Raw genomic sequence first — 20,000 nt, 5'->3', positions numbered from 1 at the left:
CAAAGCATAACCAGCATCTTCTTTATCCTCCTCCATGACTGAGGTGCCCTGAGCACGGCAACATCACCCCCACCCACATGGGCTGCCTTGGAACACTGGTCCAGCTGCCCTCTTGCACCAGTGACACAGTGTACACTGTACGCGGTGTGTCATAAATAATAGAAGGACTTTCTTATCCACATAACAGGGCATCCCAAAAATGTTGGCACACACTTTAGATCATTGCAGGGCAGGTATTTTAAAATTGATGTCATTTTCATAGTTGAATAGAACTTACAGACATCATTTTATTGTTTTCCTTTCCCACAAAATGACATGCATTCTAGTCCAGGCATGGCTGACAATGCCAATCATGGACAATTGTCTTCGTATTTTGGTGTGTTCACTTCCAATGGTTGCAGTCACTTTCAGTGATTGTTTCAGGTCTCACAGCATAAACCTTAAATCAGCTTGAAAATGAGTGGTGGCAAAACATTAAAGTGATGTCATTAAGTTCTATTACACTTCGAAATTGACATGAATTTTGATTAATACCCACTTTACATCGATTCAAAGTGTTTATAGGCCTTCATTTTTTTGGAGGCCCTGTATGAAGCCTCCAATGTCACGAGTGCACTCAAACTCTGGGCCAATGAAAGTTCTGATCAGCGATGACATAGCAGAATTTTCCAAATAGAGCTTGTCGCTATGTAAAGCGGGAGGAGACACTTTTCTGGGTCACAGCGTTTATTGTTGGGGTTGGGGGGCGAGACGTATGTGTGATTGTGAGCATGAATACTGCTGTGTGTTTGCACTGTAAAAGTGTGTGTGTGTGTGTGTGTGCGTGCGTGCGTGCGTGCGTGCGTGCGTGCGTGCGCGCGTGCATGCGTGCGTGCGTGCGTGTGTGCTTGCGTGCGTGTGTGTGTGTGTGTGTGTGTACAGTAGACATGTGTATTTCGATGTGTCATTTAGCCTGGTGTCCAGTAAGTGGGGTATCTTGTTACTCCCCCCAGTGTGTACGTATATACCGCGCGCGCGCGCGCGTGTGTGTGTGTGTGTGTGTGTGTGTGTGTGTGTGTGTGTGTGTGTGTGTGTGTGTGTGTGTGTGTGTGTGTGCGTGTGTGTGTGTGTGTGTGTGTGTGTGTGCGTGTGTGCGTGTTTGTGTGTGTGTGTGTGCATGTGTGTGTGCGTGTGTGTCTGTGTCCACATTGGGAGCCTCCACCCCCCCTCTCACACTCATTGCCAGGCTATCATTTTACACTCCAATGGGCAGACAGGAATGCCATAAACTCCCTCTTCAACAACACCCGCACCCCCCTCCCAATCCCCCTTCCCTGTGCACATCCAGCCACTCCAGACGCCTGGTGTTATTCATGCATGGGTTCAACACCAAAGAACTCCCACAGAAAGTGTTAGAGCAGAGACAAGAGGAGACAGGCAAAGGCGGGTTGGTTCGGATGGATGTATGGATCTATGGAAGAATGAATGAATGGATGTATGGATTGATGGAAGGATTGATGGATGGAAGAATGAATACTTGTAGATGGATGGCTAGAAGAGAAAATGGATGGACGGATGGACAAGAGGTGGGAGAAAAAGGAGTGTTCTCTGTGCAGAGGTGGGAGGATACGTACCCAGTACGTCTGGAGTGGGGGGAGAGGAGGAGAGAGAGTGGACGCGGAGGGTGAAGAGGTGGGGGTGGGGGGGGTCAGGGAGTGAGGAGAGAGGGTGAAGAGACAGCAAAGACAGGATGAGAGGAAGGGAAGGAACAACAGAGTGACAGAGTGAGAGAGAAAGAGAGACACACAGAGGGAAAGAAAAATATACAGGAAAGGAAGTTACAGGACAGAGACAGAAAGGCAAAAAACAGAAACAGTCAGGCACACAAAACTGATGAAAATCATATATACTGCATCCCAATATGACTACGTACTGTGATTATCTTCAAGGGAAATATATAAAAAGTATATTCATAGTATAAAAAGTATTCAAAGTCATCATGACCCATATGAATGCTGATCACATTCCAGATTATGCATTTTTAACAGAGTTTCTGGTAATCAGAAACTCCCTGGTTTTGTTATTATTGGACAATTAACCAATCAGTTACAACCAATCAAGGAATTCTGAATATCTGCCCTGGTTGTTTACTTAAGTTGTTGTATGTGAATATTTAAGGGAAATTTATTCTGACTATTTGATTGTTTTACTAAGTCATTTCTTTCCTTTTGTTCAATACTAGCATGGTGCTCAGTAAAACACAGTCATACCAATGAGAACATCCGACAATGAAGAACATGTGGTCATGAGCAACAAACAGTAAAGCAAATGCATCAACCAAAAACTCAGAAAGTGTGTAGGTGTGAACAAGCTTTGTGTGTGGGTGTAAAAACATAGTTCATGTTGAAGTTCATGGTGAAGTTCCTTACCCAGGCTGGACCTAGTGCTTGAGCGTTCTATGATGGTGTGTTTGCTGGGGTTGTTGAGGACAGAGCGCTTGGCCAAGGAGATGTCTGCTGTCACCCGGGTGATGGATATTCTGCAATGTGTAAAAAACATGGCGGCAAAGTAGGCTACAAGTCACGAAAGGCACAAACAATGCCCTCTGAGAACTTAATATCGTGTGAAATGCCTAAATAATCAGAAAGACAAAGGACATCGGGAATGGCAAAATGTTCCAATACATTTGCCTTTACAGTAAAACACAAAATGGCTGGTAGCTCAAACAAGTCGCAGTATCTTCTTAAAGTAAATAAGTAAAAAAAAATAAGTAAAAAAAGTACATTTGCCTTTCCACTTTGAAGTTTGACTTTCCCACCTTTACTGAACTAGATGTTAAGAATGAGAAGAATCTTTTGTGACAATAGGGACTTACCTGCCCTCAAATTTGTGTTTCAGGAAGTCAAATAGTGCTTTCTGCATCATATCAGTGACCTGTGAATCACACAAATACACAAAATAAATACACTTGCATTAAATATTATGAATGAATTCAAATTCATTAAAATAACATTTTGAACAAAATTAGCATGGGAAACCTAAGGACCATTTTTTCTTCTTGTGGTAACATACCTCATATCCTTTAAGCGATGGCCCAACAAGTACAATAGGTCTCATGGATGGCACGACATCATATGGGGGTATATGCTCCATCTGGTTAGATATAAGGCATCACAGTCAGCATCACATATGCTACAAGAAACATACAACAAATATACGACATATCAACGCACGCATGCATGGGCGCACGGACACATGCACGCGCGCGCGCACACACACACACACACACACACATTACACAGATACGGTACGCATGCAAACATGCACGGCTGATGGCTTGTGTGAACGAGCAATGCATTCTGTGTGCAATGTTAGGCCACGTTACACACATGTTGGCACCAGAACAACACAGAAACAAGAGATGGAAAGACTGACACTTTGTGGGAGTATGAAGAGGAGTGGGGGTGACAGATTTCTAGTCGGCTGTGGTGTGCGTTACACGTATGGCACCAGTCCTACCGTGGTGGAGATGCATGGGTAGAAAATGAAAACCATCGCTGCAGTACAAGTCCAACTCTGGCTTTGGCTGTCCTGTCTACATTTGAAGAGTTTATTTACAAAACAGTGTATCCACCATTTTTGGCTTTCACATTTTATTATTGAAAATGACTGTTCAGAGGTCCTATGTGTGAATTCTTGCCATTCAAATATTTTGAGAACATTCTTTTTCAACCTATATAAAGTGCATTTTGCAATGCAATGCATTGAAATGCCCAATACAAAACTGGCTATTTCCTCAAATTCTACAAAATGGAGAGACACTGTTTTGCAAATTAACTCTTAATTTTCTCTAGCCTAGAAAACTAGACCAAATCCTACCAAGAGAATACGTTTTTTTGCCTGTTGGGTTGGTTTAGCTTTGCATCATAGGGGATAAGCATAGTTGGGATGTCTCCACTGTGATGGAGAGCCCTGTCAAATAGCAATTGTGTACATTCAGACTTGGCCGATTCTGATTCTGCGTGAGATTGTGATGTCCATGCGATTTCTGTCCTGATAGTTTTCCTGTTTCACTGCAGTGCTGGAGTGGGGAACTCTTTAGCTCAGAAAGATTACATAAATGGCACAGAAAGTACCAGAGAACAAGAGGGTGAGAAGGGCCATAAGGAGGAAGAAAGGAGGAAGAAAAAGGAGGTTCAGCTAAAAAAAGAAAAAAAAACGAGAGATACAGGGAAGAGTGAGTGAGTGTGTGAGCAAGAGAGAAGGAGATGGAGAACTAACAGCAGAAAGAAAGAAAATAAGAAAGAAAGAAAGAAAGAAAGAAAGAGAGAGAGAGAGAGAGAGAGAGAGAGAGAGAGAGAGAGAGAGAGAGAGAGAGAGAGAGAGAGAGAGAGAGAGAGGGGAGAGAGCAATGGAGGAAGGGAGAGAGAGACAGATAGCTAGAGAGGGAGAGATAAAAAGAGACAGCCATAGAGAGAGAGAGGGGGGGTAGATGGAGACAGAGAGTGAGATAGAGGAATGGAGAGAGTGTGATAGAGAGAGAAGGAAAAGCAAAAGCTCCCTCCCACTCACCTGTGCTGGTTACATAAAGACAGATAGGCCGACTTGGCCAAGAGAAGTGATATCCATTTCCATGTGAAATAGGCTCTTTCATCTATCCCCCTCACCACGAGCCTCCTCTATTCCACTGCCCTTCGGCTGGTTAAGCATATAGTGTCTCCGCGCTTTGATGTTTGCTCACTTTTCATGTTTGATAATGTGTGTGTGTGTGTGTGTGTGTGTGTGTGTGTGTGTGTGTGTGTGTGTGTGTGTGTGTGTGTGTGTGTGTGTGTGTGTGTGTGTGTGTGTGTGTGTGTGTTCGTGTGTCTGTGTGTGTGTGTGTGTGTGTGTGTGTGTGTTCGTGTGTCTGTGTGTGTGTGTGTGTGTGTTCGTGTGTGTGCGTGTGTGTGTGTGTGTGTGTGTGTGTTCGTGTGTCTGTGCGCGCGCGCGCGCGCGTGTGTGTGTGTGTGTGTGTGTGTGTGTGTGTGCGTCTACATGCATGTGTATTTACAGTATAAGCATAAGCGAGTTGGATTGAATCTCTAGCGTCGGAGTGCTTCACTGTGCTGATATGTGCCAATAGTATACATGAAAAGCAGTGCTGAAAGCTTACGTTGGGATCACCCTCTGCAACAAAAGCTACTATGATGCATATTAGCATCTTGACCCATTTACACGACTGTATTTACGTAAAAAGGCTTCAGTCAAAACCACACCAACAATAAAGCCACCTGAACAACAAGCCTCTCGTAGAAAAAATACACACATATAATTTCTACATTGTTGACAATTATGTTGAAGAGCACACATTTGGAAAATCAACAAGCCCTAAAAACAATTCCAAGTCACTGACTAAAATCCCCTAAATTCCCAGATGAGAACTGTCTGGAGCGAGATTAACTAACTCATGAAATATAACTTACTAAAGGAAACGGGATCATGAATCAACTTTTCCCAATTAAAGAAAAATGAATCAATCAATCAATGAACAGTGCTGATTTTGCTTTTGCAATGTCACCGTCCTTTACTGCAGTGGCTGTAGCCTCCTTCAACAGCTTGGTAACAACAGTCCCTCTCGTCACTACATGATCATAATGTGAAGAGGTCATGAACTAATCAACACCGCTTATAAATCTTTTTTTCCTCTTCTTTCATCTACTCAGTGGTGCCACCCTGCTCACCAAAATGACGCACACCTCATCATGCTCTTATATTTCCATGGCAACAGTCAGATCTAGTGACGTGACAATAGTATGAAACCACTGAAGACACTGTATATTGAACACATCAAAGAATCATCACGATGCAGTTCAAGATGCAGTTTTCGCTTAAAGTGATATTGTCCCATTTTTGGAAATAAGCTCATATTACCCCTCCCCTTGAGTTAAGTAATTGAGTTTGACCTTTCTCCTGTACTCTCAACCGTTCTCTGAGTTCGGCAGTGCAATTTTTTCCTCCAAGCTAGCAGTTAACATTGAGTCCTATGAGACCAGTTAGCCACCAGCTGGTCTCATAGGACTCCATGTTAACTGCTAGCATGGAGGTACAATAGGCACTGCCATACTCATATGAGCTTATTTCAAAAAATGGGACCTTATCACTTTAAAGCCTCCCATACAGGGTCCAGGACAAGCCACACCACCCCCAACCCAAAATATGTAGTAGTGATTAATTACAACGCTCAAGACATTAATCATCAATATCTTCATGACTTAACATGAGGCTCAAATTTATTTATTATTGGTTCACAAGCATAATTTTTTATAATCTCAACGCGGACAAAACTCCACAGACTCCCTACAAACTTCCGGACCCCAGTTTAAGAGCCAGTATCATAATTCTTCCAGCATCTCATAAAATCTGATATCGCCATTTCTTAGGCATCAACATTGTCAATATCTGTCAAATCCATTTAAAATGTACTGATGGTACATTTTTTTGTAACACAAAACATGGTTTCGACTAATTCATCAGTCAAAAAAAAATTATAACATCAAATGCTTAACACAAACACATCACCACAAGATGGCTGCCTTTAGCAGATCTGTTCAGGTTTCTGAAATGTATGGCCTGTCTCCACTGTCCTCTCACAATCGTTACCACCAACACACATTGCTGCTATCTTCCTAGACATATGCTATGTCACGGCTGTATCTGTGTCCAATCTAATGTGACCTGTGTGACAGAAATGGCCCGAGGCAGAGCCCCAGGCAGGGAAGGGGGAGGGATGCCAGATGAGAGCGATATGAAGCATGCAGGGGGAAGAGCCTGTCCACACCAGTCATTTTAATGTGTTTCGGGGCAAATCTGATTGCGAGCGCGGCTTTCTATGAAGACAGGTGTGAAAAATGACTGTCAGCAGGGTCTCTAAATGAACACCTGGCAACCGGCCAAATGCCAGTGAAAATTCATTTTGGTTGGTAGAAAAAAAAATGGCGGGTTATTTGTAATTGTCTAGTGTTACGCCCCAGCCAAAGTTAATTTTCACCAATATTTGGCCAGCTGCCAAGTGTTCATTTAGAGCTCTGACCGAGACACACTGGAATCTGATTGCTCAAACCACATACGGTGGTTGAAGATGCTTGCTGTATCTATATATATTTTATGTACTGTGAACTCTCAATGAGCCTCAGTACATCTTTGACCATGACATAATAGACAGACCGAATTCCAACAGCAAATTCTCTAAAGGTAAATCAAATTGCCCATAAGCCGAGTCAAACAGGTAATATGGTCGACAGTATAACACTGATGTGACAAAATTTGCTTTGGTTGACCAACAGGCAATCATATTTCCCCATGAAAACACATCCCACTGAGCAGTGTGAGCAGGCTGGAAATGGCGAGCCTGGGCGAAAGCCGACTGTTGACTCCGTCAAACAGTCTGGCGAAAGCTAAGAGGAATCCGTCACAGTGGAGGGTGGGAGATGGTCTGATGTTACTCTGCCATTTAAATTCATTGGAGTTCCGAATTAAAATTAAACCCCATGTTGTGCTTTATTAACATGACTGTTACGATATAGTGTCGCGAAAGCTTACAAATAACAAAACAAAAGTGTGAATACCTTAACCAATCGGTAACGTACTTTGCGGGTGAGTTCTGCGTCACCACTCTCAACTGTTTGCTGATTGGCTGAACAGTGAGCGAACCAAGCTAGTAGAGTTTCGCCAGACTAGGTGCGGAGCCAAAATCTTTAGGTGGAGTACATAGGATGGCATCGCCAGGCTAGGAAATGACACATGGTGACAAGGAAGGTTACAAACTGGAGGTCAATGCTATCGAACTAGCCACTCACCGACTTCTGTTTCTGTTTGGCTGGCCCGCCTAGCATGTCAGCAAACACCCCCCAAGTGTGAGTTGCACAGACAGTCAAAACAGATAGATAGATAGATAGATAGATAGATAGATAGATAGATAGATAGATAGATAGATAGATAGATAGATAGATAGATAGATAGATAGATAGATAGATAGATAGATAGATAGATAGATAGATAGATAGTAGACAGAGAGAAGTAGATAGACAGAGAGAATGGAAAGGAGAAAGGTACAGAAAGAGACAGAGAGAAAGAGAAGCAGAGAACACAGAAGCACCAGGCTGTTACTGAGGCAATCTTGTGGCGTTAGGTTAGAGACACTGGGAGAGGAGTGTGGACTGGCGTAAAAACAAACACTCACATTTAGTCACTTATATACTCACAACAACTATCATTTCCCATGTTAATCAATCACATCAAGAGGTAACTGCACAGGTTCAAATCACAGATTAAAAAAAATCTCTGCACTCCTCTCCTAGTCCTCCAGACAAACACACACATATGCACACACACACACACACATGCATGCATCTCTTCACACAGACTCCAAAGTCCTGACGGGGGGGGGAGCTGTCAGAGGAGGAAAGGTGGGGGGGGGCTGTGGTTAGTTTCAAGGCACGTGGAATGGTCAGCGGCACAGAGTACGCTCTCTCTTTCTGCCGCTCGCTTTCTTCTTGCAGGCAGTGAGGCCGGGTGGGAGTGGGGTGTTTTGCATAGGGTTGAGTCGGGTCGGGTCGTACGGAGGGAGGGTTCTGTTGGCTACCGTGGTTACCTTCTTAAAGAAGGGCAGGCGGGGGATGTTGGCCTGGGGGGAGGTGACGCTCCCGGCCCCGCCCCTGTGGTCGGCACTGGGCTCCACATCCATATCGGCCTCTAGATCCAACGAGTCATCGTACAGCCCCGCAGAGAAATCAGCTGCTGGGACGGAGGCAGGGGGGCAGAGGAGGGGGGATGGGGGGGCAGGAGTCACCATTTGGGGAGGGCAGGAGGAAATGGATAAGAGGAAACAGGAAGAGATGGAGGAGAGAGAGAAAGAAAGAGGGAAAGAAAGGAAGGAAGAAAGAAAGAAAGAAAGAAAGAAAGAAAGAAAGAAAGAAAGAAAGAAAGAAAGAAAGAAAGAAAGAAAGAAAGAAAGAAAGAAAGAAAGAAAGAAAGAAAGAAAGAAAGAGCAATATATTGAGAAGGAGAGAGAGCAAGAGAGAAGAGAAAGGGGGTAGAGAGATGGGGGAAGAAGAGACAGAGAGAAAATGCAAACAGCAAGCCAAAGTCAAAAAAAGGAAGAAAATGTGCATCACAGATTACATGGATACAGACAGAGCAACTAAAAACAGTGTAGCAAAGAACAGAGCAAAGGAAACTATGGGGAAAATAGGGCAGACAAAAGAAAAATAGAAAGAGAAAATGAGTAGAGCCTAAAGAGTAGAATAATAGAGAGAGAGAGAGAGAGAGAGAGAGAGAGAGAGAGAGAGAGAGAGAGAGGGAGAGCGAGAGAGAGCGAGAAAGAGAAAGAGAAAGAGAAAGAGAGAGAGACCAACCAAACAGTTGAGCAGATGGGACGCTGAAGAATGAAAAGAAGCAGAGAGAGAGAGAGAGAGACAGAGAGAGCAGAGTGAGATAAGATAAGCATGGTAATGGCGGCCGGGCGGGCGGCAGCGGGGAGAGAGGGGGCTCCTAGGGGGCGTATAGCAGCCACCCAGGGGAAGGCCGGATGGCTGGGCGTGTATCATGATCGTGAACAACGATAGAGGCAGCAGCAGGTCAGCAAAAGTGCAGATTTTTAAAAAAAAGAAAGAACGCAAGAAAGGACGGGTGTGGAAGAAGTTGATGTCAGGGGGAATTTTTGTTCTTTTTTTTCATATGTGTGTGTGTGTGTGTGTGTGTGTGTGTGTGTGTGTGTGTGTGTGTGTGTGTGTGTGTGTGTGTGTGTGTGTGTGTGTGTGTATGTGTGTGCGTGTGTGTAAAATAAGGGGGCAACTCAGTGCACTCCCTCCCCCCAAAATGTTTATTGGCTGCTTCTCACTCAAAAAAAAAAACACAAAAAAACCAACACAACATCTCGGAGGAGTCTTGCGTGACTCGACAAAAGTAAACAGAACAGGAGCTCCTGTTTGCTCGCCATGATTTCTGCATCGAGAGCAGAGCTGCTTGGCATCTCAATAATCCAGGAGGCATCCAGGCAAGGCAGAGATGGGCAGAGCGTGTAAGTAGTAACCATGGTAACAAGAGCTGTGGGGGAGTGTGTGGCGTTACCTGTGCCAGGTGGGGTGGGTCTTCTGGTTCCTGAGGCCACGTCCAGACTGGAGCTTCCTCCCGATTTACTGAAAAGCAGCAGAGAGATGGGCAAATGTAAACATCATACCATGGTCAATAACTCCAACAGGACAAGAAATTGAAATAATTGCTTAATAATTCCCATCAAGGTTAAATGTTTAATTAATCCACAGCAGCTAATTGAGGTTATCATCAGTCAGCCGTAATCTGCCATGAAAGCGTTAACGGGTAATGCATTGCATTCTCACGGCCTTGGGGGGGGGGTGGTTGGCAGCCACTGAGACTATCGACAATAAGATAATTCACACATCCATCCAGCCTCCCAGCATGAGCATGTAATCTCTTCATCACATTTCATTGGCTTGACACTGTACTGTGTGCAGGCCTGTCACAACCAGGCAAGCAAACTAGACAAGTACCTAGGGCCCCTTGATAAATAGGGCCCCCAGGTAATGACTGGTTATGTTCTTTTGACAAGACAACAATGACGACGTTGTGAGTGTGGCAGCACTTTCCTAAATTCAGTGATCGGAAAGTACAATATGACACTGCCATCGAAATGTCTTTTTTGAGAGGGCCCCGGTCCAGAGCAAAAGCCCCCCCCAAGTCCCCCTTTGCCTAGGTCTCCCAAATACCTTACACTGGCCCTGACTGCGTGCTGCAGGTCTGGAGGGACACGGCCGTGTTGGGAGTTACTGATTGGTTTCCGTACGGCCATGAATGACAATCTGAGCTACTGCGATCAGCTTCCCACAGAGCTCTGGACAGAAGGGAACATTTGGTGCCGCCGTCGTGCCATGTCTCGTGAACTGAATTTAGGACCTCTCCCTGCCCCTGCCTGCCAAGAGGGACGTCTGGAGTGGGGCTGAGTGGGGCACTGCACACCACAAGTGTCCAGTTGGCGTGCCAGTGAGTGAGTGAGTGAGGGAGGTTATTTTGACCCCTGGTGTGTGTGTGCGCCATACTGTGAAAAAAAGCGCAGCACCAAAAAAAAAATAATAATAATTATCTTGGCACTGTGCCAGGAGATCATAACAGCTTTCAGGGGTTCAGCTAATTTAACCCTTTCATGCGGAGCGACTGTTATAATCTTATTGTCACCGAAACGGTCATGACTATGTCTCAATCTGTCACTTCAGGCTCTTGGTATTGTCATTGAAATGTTGTGACAAAGTGGCAAACTGATCTGTTTGAAAGGGCTACTATACAGCCAAGGAATTGCCAAGGCTGGATGAAAAGGGCTATTGATATGTTTATATACTGTAACACCATATAGTAGATACATGTATGTGTACAGGTCTGTCTCTGTCCTGAGTAGTGATTCATTGGTTGGTGATTGGAGCTCTCACCAGGGACATTGGAAAGGGTAGAGACGAATCAAGCCAATACTTTTTAGGGAACCATGTGACGTCAGGTGAACGTCCCTTTAGTAGACGTTAGGTTAGGAGAGCTTGAGCACACAAATAGACCTACCGCGACAAGAGAGTCTCAATTGAGTCGCGCGACAAAAGCGATTCTGGAGACTAGAGCCATTTGCGCGACGAGCGCGACAGTTTGAAGTTGAAATCCTTTCAACTTTCTATGACGCGGCTCGGCGACAAGCCGCGACAGCCAATGACTGTATAGAGGTCAGTGACCACAGCCAATGGGAATGTTTTGAATGCTTTGCCTTCTGCTTGTAACGGACAACCTGTAGTCGCTTCAATCTCGTGTATCGCTCTGTCGCTTGAATCGCATCGCGCCTGGTCTATTTGTGCATTAGGAGCCTTTAGGTTGAATGGAGTTCCCTTAGTGCTGTAGATGGCGGTAGGTTGACCACCTGCTTATAAGTCCAAGGGGGGACAAGGGGTATGCTACGGAGGGACAATGTGGGACAGAGCCTGGCGTGCACGCGCACTTACTCCCCCTCCAACATTTGCCTTTCATACCACCTTACATATACAGTATATATAGCCTATATATTCAAAGTGATGAAGGCCTATCCCCCTAAATCTTGGGCTTTATATGCCACAAGGCATGGATAAGTAACAGGTATTAACCTAAACATTGCGCATATGGACATTATAATATTGTGCAACCAATGTGCAGTTTTTTCCTTCTAAATGCTGCAAATATTAAGTAGCCTATCAAATGTAATCAGTACTTAACCCCCACATCCCTATTAAATACATCAATCAATAGGCCAATAGGCAACACATTTAGACAATCTACAATATTGTCAGTAGACCTCCATGTGATACAATAAGTGAACATAATTTCAATCTCTTGAAAAGACACCTTGTGCATCTGTGCAGTTGTGCCAAATTGGTAGCTTATGAGGACCCATAATATCCTACTTTGTACACCCTTAAGGACCTGTAGGCTACATTTTACAATAATAGTCTAAGTTTAGCAAGCTACAACATCACAGCATTTGGGGGAAACACTTCAACATTTGAATCTAGCAATTCTTGGCTGGCATTGCAATTCCTGCTCTTACAGTATATTTATTCTGTTACAAATGCCAGGGGGTTTCGTAATGAATGCAGGGTGGCACCGTGTAGTTGAAATACAATATCTAGTCCTGTATTGTGAATCACAGCATGTGAAGGGAAAACAGTTTGCATTTACATGCAGCAATAATAATAATTAGGTAACATAATACGTGCTTCACTGATGCATTCTGTTGCAAAAGTCATAAACTAGTGTCTGTTTTCACATTGATCCAAGGTGGCACAGTGTTGTTGGACTCTCCCAACTGGACAAAAAGTCAGCCTAAATTCCCTCGCGTTGCGATGTGCGCGTCACATTGTTATTAAGAACTGCCGCTAGTCGCGGTTAGCTCTCATAATATAGAACGCATAAGGAAGAATCGGTCAGTTTGCTGCTAGGACAAGGTGTTAAAAAGTAGCATGGAACGAAGTTATATCCCACCTCTGACTTGCTTTGATGCAGGTGGGTCTTGGAACCCCTGTGTGACTGCCTATATGTTTCAGGGATAGAGAGACTTTTTTTTCTTCTTCTTCGAGCACACTTGATTATGCTAAACAAACTGTCGATTTGCGGGACGCATGATTTGGGCTTGAAACGCTGTACGAGCACGCGCTACGCGGGACGGGTGGTCACCCTAGATGGCGGTAGCGCGCATCTTATACAAGTCACCACCAAACGCCCCAGGAAGACAAAAAGAAGGAGGGGACAACGCTCCCTTAGGAAACCAAACCTGAGCACACTCCTTCGCATTGAGTAGGCGGGTTTGATTTATCTTGTTCTACTACAAAATTAGCCTGGCGATGCCATCTGTGTTGTTATGTGTTGCTTAAATATACTTCATTACCCATAATGCAACAGGCAGTAGGTTACCTCAGGGACCATGTAACAAGATAGGGAGTTCTTCGATAAAGTCTCAGCATAAACCCACGCGACCGTGTGTGTCTTTTCATTAATGCACTACACGGCATAACATGGTGTCAGATAGTGAAAAACTTTAAAGTATAAGAAAGAAGATGAGTTTCGGTGACGAGTGAGAAAGTTTTGAGCCGTGAGGTCGCGTCTACAAGCCCAGAAACGAGATGTGCAATGCTAGCGGCAGAGGAGAACAGCAGCAGCACTAGCGGCGAGGAAAGCCAGGGAGAACTCGGCGAACACAGAGAAGAAGTGCCGCCAGAGCCAGTGGCACAACCACCGCAAAATTCGTCGGCTGTACGGACGGAAAGGAGACCCACTCCAGTCATGGATAAGCTAAGTCCACCCTCACCCATGCAGTTTAGTGGAAATCTCGCAGATAACTGGAAAAGATTCAAGCAGAGATTTGAAATATATCTAGCTGCTAGCGGAGCAGGACAAGGGGATGAGAAATTGCAAGCTCAAATCTTTCTACACGTAATTGGGGAAGATGCGTTGGATATCTATAACAGTTTCCAAATTGCAGCTGCTGATCTGAAACTACCTGCGCTGTTAAAGAAATTTGAAGAGTACTTTGTGCCTACCAAAAACATAACGTTTGAGAGATACAAGTTCTTTTCCTGTGACCAAAAGCCTGGCAATGCTTTCGATCTGTACCTGGCAGAATTGTATACTTTAAGCAAGACATGCGATTTCGGTGCACTGAGAGATTCACTAATAAAGGATCGCATTGTTTGTGGAATTAAAGATAATGGCCTGAGAGAGAGATTGCTAAGAGAGAAAGATCTGACTTTGGATAAAGCAGTAGACCTGTGCAGAGCATCACAGTGCTCACGCGAGCAAGTCAAAGAACTGGCCAAAACAGAAATGGCGGCGGTGCATGCAGTAAGAACAAAAGAGCAGCACAAGAAGCGCCAAAATAAACAAAATAAAGACAAAATGGAGAATGGAAGTTGTCAGAAATGTGGAGGCAGTCACGCGCCAAGGGCATGTCCAGCTTATGGGAAATTATGCAATAATTGTGGAAAAAGAAACCATTATGCAAAATGCTGCACAGCCGACACTAAGAAAAAAGTGCATACAGTGGACGAGGAACCAGATGAGTTTTTCGTAGATGTAGTGCAGGCATCCCATGCTGAAAAAGAAGAATGGATTGTCCCAGTGACTGTAAATGAGACAATAATTCCATTTAAGTTGGATACTGGAGCACAAGTGAACTTGTTGTCATTTGCTGATTACAAAACGCTGAAAATAAAAAGCAAGATACATCCAGTGAAAATGAAAGTGACAGGCTACACCGGAGAAAGTGTGCCCGTTAAAGGCAGCTGCATAGCTACATTTAAACACAAAAGCCAGATGTTAAAGGCACAGTTGCTGATTGTTGAAAAGAAAGTGCAACCAATTCTTGGTGTAACAGCATGTGAAAAACTCAATCTAGTGAGAAGAGTGTTCATGGTGGCGTCTCAGACAGCAGACAAACAGAACACAGACACAGACTAGAGTGATCAAGACACTTTAATGACAGAGTTCAAGGATGTCTTCGAGGGGCTAGGCTGCTTACCAGGTGAACACAAAATACACGTGGATGACACAGTAGCACCAGTAGTTCACGCATGCCGAAAGGTTCCGTTTGCACTCAGAGAAAAATTGAAAGAAGAATTAGCAAGAATGGAAAAGCTGAATGTCATACAGAAAATCAACGAACCGACAGATTGGGTTAGTTCCCTTGTCATTGTACAAAAGAAAAATGGTGCATTACGCATATGTCTGGATCCCAGAGATCTGAATAAAGCAGTCAAACGAGAGCATTTCAAGTTGCCAACCCGTGAGGAGATTATGTCTCAGTTCGCAGGAGCCAAGTGGTTCAGTAAACTCGATGCGTCTTCGGGTTTTGGCAGATGAAGCTCGACGATGCTAGTTCAAGACTCTGTACATTCAACACGCCAGAAGGAAGATACAGATTCCTCCGTCTTCCATATGGTATCCTATCTGCTCCAGAGGTCTATCACAAGACTATTCACACAATATTCGAGCACATTCCAGGAGTCACAACAATGATGGATGACGTGATCGTGTGGGGATCCACAAAAGAGGAACATGACACAAGGCTACGACAAGTGCTTGAGCGTACACGAAGTGTCAATCTGAAGCTAAACAGAGACAAATGTGAATTTGCAGTCAAGTCACTGACGTTCATCGGAGATGTTGTGTCAGAGAAAGGGGTGAGTCCTGATCCGAGGAAGACTTCAGCCATAGCAAATATGGAAAGGCCCCAGAACAAGGACGAGGTGAGGCGGTTCTTAGGAATGGTCACGTACCTAGCCAAGTTTATACCCCAGCTGTCTGCCATTTCGGCTCCACTCAGGATGCTGCTGGAGCAGAAAAATGAGTGGATGTGGCTAAAGCAGCAAGAGGAGTGCTTTCAGAACCTGAAAAAGATACTCATCTCAGAGCCAGTGCTTAGGTTCTACGATCCCAAACGAGAGACAAGAATCTCAGCAGATGCTTCGCAGTATGGCTTAGGAGCCGTCCTTCTACAGTTGCACGAGGAAACATGGCAACCAGTGGCCTATGCGTCGAGAGCCCTCACCAGCGCTGAGGTCAATTATGCGCAAATCGAGAAAGAGTTGCTGGCCACGACGTATGCATGTGAACGTTTCCACCAATATGTATATGGGCAGACTGTAGAAGCAGAGACCGACCATAAACCATTGGTCGCAATCATGTCCAAGCCATTGACTGACTGTCCTCTGAGAATACAGCGTATGTTAATACGACTGCAGAAATACGACGTGAATTTGACATATACACCAGGAAAATACATGTATGCAGCGGATACACTGTCACGGGCTGTTGACAAACATGAGAAAGCCGACAAAGAAAAATGTGCAGACATACAAGCATATGTTGACATGATCATGACGTCACTTCCTGTGTCAAGTGAAAAAACAGAACAACTCAAACAAGAAACAGAAAAGGACGAAACATTGACAGAACTCAGGAGGATAATCAAACAAGGATGGCCTGAGCGCAAAAGCGACTGTCCACGGCGAGTTCAAGATTACTGGACCTACAAAACAGAGCTGACGGAGGTCGACAACATTGTGTTCAAGGGCAACCGGTTTGTGATTCCGTCTTCAATGCAAAAAGAAATGCTCAGGAAGATACATGAAGGGCACCTAGGGGAAGAAAAGTGTAAACGCAGAGCTCGTGAAGTCATGTATTGGCCGGGAATGAATCGAGAGATTGGCCTGCTCACAGCCAAATGCGAAGTGTGTCTGCCTTACCGATCCAAACAGCAGGCAGAACCACTAATGACTTACCCTGTGCCAGAAAGACCATTCTACAGAGTAGGAGCGGATCTGTTCGACTGCCATGGAAAGAGCCATATCGTCGTGACAGATTACTTCTCAAACTACCCTGAGGTCGCGACCTTGCAAACAACATCCAGCAAGGCAGTCATTGCATTCCTTAAGACTGTATTTGCAAGACATGGAGTCCCCTGCGACCTGGTCTCGGATAATGGTCCGCAATTTTCAAGCAATGAATTTGCTGACTTCGCAAAAGAATGGGGTTTTCAGCACATTACATCTAGCCCACATTATCCCAGGTCCAATGGCCTTGCAGAGAGCTCAGTCAAAATTGTCAAAGGTCTCATGAAGAAAGCGCACGATGGAAATGAAGACTTTCATCGCAGCCTGATGATCTACAGGAGTGCGCCACTGCAGAACGGACTGTCCCCAGCCCAAATGCTAATGGGACGACGCTTGAGAACCAATCTGCCAATCCATGAGAATCTCTTGACACCAAAAGGAGCCCACAAAATCAAAATTGACAAAGAAAAAGACAAAGTGAAACAAAAACAGCATCACGACAAAAGAGCAAAGAAGTTGAGAGTCTTGAGGCCCGGAGAACAGGTCACAATCAGAGATCATGTGACAGGCATCTGGAATCTGCATGGTTCAGTGCAAAAAGAGGTGGCACCACGCTCTTATGAAGTTCAGACAGAGCATGGAGGGTCTCTGAGAAGGAATCGTGTCGATCTCAAACCACAAGTGTCAAGCCAGACAGGGGTGGAACAGCCCAACACAATGCCACAAGCCGGAGACAACACCCTGGAGCATACCGTGGAACCGGAAGTGCCAGCAACTGTCCATAGCTCTCCTGCCAAGACTCCGTGCAGACCAAAGCGCACGGTTCAGCCTCCCAAGAGACTCATTGAAAGTTGCTGAACACTAGAGACTGTAAATGTGTTGTGTGTGTTTGAAAGAAAATTCATAATTGTTTTATTGTGAATGTTTAAATAAGAGCATTTTGAGTAAAGTAATGCAAGGTACATTAGTTATTGGATATAGCCATAGTCTTAGTTGGGTTAGAGATAAACTCTTTTCTTAAGGGGGGAGATGTGTTGTTATGTGTTGCTTAAATATACTTCATTACCCATAATGCAACAGGCAGGAGGTTACCTCAAGGACCATGTAACAAGATAGGGAGTTCTTGGATAAAGTCTCAGCATAAACCCACGCGACCGTGTGTGTCTTTTCATTAATGCACTACACGGCATAACACCATCCATGTACTCCACCCAAAGATTTTGGCTCCGCACATCGTCTGGCAAAAGCCTCGAGCTCGGTTCTCTCAGTGTTTCGCCAATCAGCAAACAGTTGAGAGTGGTGACGTAGCACTCACCCGCGAGCTCCGTTACTGATTGGTTATGGTAACTATATTCACACTTTCGATGTATTATTTGTATGCTTTTGCTTTGCTATAACGTAACAGGCATGCTAATAAAGCACAATATAGGTTTTAATTTGAGTTTGGAACTTCAATTAATTCAAATTATATAGTAAGATCAGAGCATCTCCCATCGACCACGGAGACGGATTCCTCATGGCTTTTGGCAGACTAATTGACAGAGTCAACAGTCGGCTATTCGCCCAGGCTACTACAAACTCAAATTTGTTCTCACCTGGAGCTGAGTCTGTTCTGCCGCATCCTCTGCTCCTGCAGCATGCGTGTGTTCTCCAGCTTGACTGGACTGGGGATGAAACCCACCTCACAGCCCTCCTTGACCAAACGCCCGATCCACCAGTCATTATTATATTTCTGTTGAGGGAAGAAAGAGCATGGGCACATATTTTGACTTCTTTATTTTGTGCCATTACATTTTGGGAGCATCAAGCAGTGTTTATTTTCTTTTCAGTTATCTTATGCTTGGTCCAGCACCTGTGCCACTGATGTGTGCGCATTCTTTGACTTTTTGGATCGACTTCTTTTTTTTTCACCTAACAAGCACACATTTTTTTCCTTTCAGTCGTTTCCATACCCTGGATTCAAATATTTCTCAGAGGTCCAATACATCATTTTCCAGTGCACACGCAGGTGCTTCACAAACACATAGACACAGAAAAACACGCACATGGGCACAGACGCACACACACACACACACACACACACACACTCAAACAGGCACAGACACAGACAGGCGTTCACACGTTAGCCACGCACACACACGCACGCAAGCGCGCACAAACACACACACACACACACACACACACACACACACACACACACACGCGCACGCACACACACACACACACACAAACACACACACACACACACACACAGACACACACACACACACAGACACACGCACACACACAAACACACAAACACACAAACACACACACACACACACACACACACACACACACACACACACACACACACACACACACACACACACACACACACAATCACTCTCGACTTACATACGCATACACATGCCCACAGTGAGCCGCCACAATAACTACAGACACATACGTATAAAAGGAACACATGAAAGGCATCTATTCAACAGTGCGGTGCAGTGCGGTGCGGTGCGGTGCGGACCTCTTTGATGTGCAGGAAGTCTTTGGCTTCAAATGAGATGGCCATGCCCTGGACGGGCACGTCATCGTTTGGACCTGGGTTGTAGCCCACGTTGGTTCTCACCGCAAACGCCACTGGCTTTAGCTGCAGCAGGGGTATTGACAAAAAAAAACCCATGCTTTTCAGTAGGGACGATCTACAAGTAAGTTGTGAAACACTTAAAATGAGCAAATAAGCATTCATAAAACATCTGTAAGTAAATATTTAGTATATCAAATAAATATCAAATTGATCAAATATCAAATAAATAACAGATAAGAGCCCTGACAATATTTCGGACTATTTTTAAATAAAATTAAAAAAACCTGCTGTTTCGATCCATCAGCCAGAGTTTTATATTAGAGTGTGTTCTGCTCTAGATGGCCACACACAAAGATGCATGGCTTACATCAGACATACTGCTTTCTTCATTGTTTTACAGTACGTAGTCACTGCAGTGACAGTAGTGGTTTGGTGTAGAGGTGAGAAGTGTAGAGCACTGTATATATACTACAGAACAGCACAGTGTAGTGCCGTGGTGTGGTGCTGAGCCCCACCTTGGCCTTCTCTAGGGTGGCCAGAGCCTGTCTGTCGGCCTC

The 20,000-nt window shown here is 44.7% G+C and overlaps 1 protein-coding gene across 4 annotated transcripts in view; it reads right to left on the bottom strand.

Annotated features, from left to right (window-relative positions):
* Positions 1-20,000, bottom strand: part of cacnb1 (calcium channel, voltage-dependent, beta 1 subunit) — a 77,146-nt gene that overhangs the window by 16,672 nt on the left and 40,474 nt on the right. For 2 of the 4 annotated variants that reach the window (XM_063184442.1, XM_063184470.1), the window contains 8 exons: positions 19,959-20,000; positions 19,384-19,506; positions 18,461-18,597; positions 10,087-10,154; positions 8,609-8,754; positions 3,052-3,132; positions 2,855-2,913; positions 2,409-2,518 (listed from right to left, as the gene is read on the bottom strand). The exon at positions 19,959-20,000 is cut by the window's right edge and continues 78 nt beyond it. In XM_063184442.1, coding sequence (XP_063040512.1) covers positions 2,409-2,518; positions 2,855-2,913; positions 3,052-3,132; positions 8,609-8,754; positions 10,087-10,154; positions 18,461-18,597; positions 19,384-19,506; positions 19,959-20,000 — 766 coding nt within the window. Of the gene's footprint in view, positions 1-2,408; positions 2,519-2,854; positions 2,914-3,051; positions 3,133-7,814; positions 7,844-8,608; positions 8,755-10,086; positions 10,155-18,460; positions 18,598-19,383; positions 19,507-19,958 lie in introns of all 4 variants that reach the window. The other 2 variants (XM_063184452.1, XM_063184462.1) reach the window with 2 other exon arrangements.

Source organism: Engraulis encrasicolus, chromosome 2 (genome assembly GCF_034702125.1).
Source record: "Engraulis encrasicolus isolate BLACKSEA-1 chromosome 2, IST_EnEncr_1.0, whole genome shotgun sequence".
NCBI classification, from domain to species: Eukaryota; Metazoa; Chordata; class Actinopteri; order Clupeiformes; family Engraulidae; genus Engraulis; species Engraulis encrasicolus.
The sequence above is the reverse complement of the archived record's forward strand: the minus strand, read 5'-3'. Positions and strand labels throughout refer to the sequence as shown.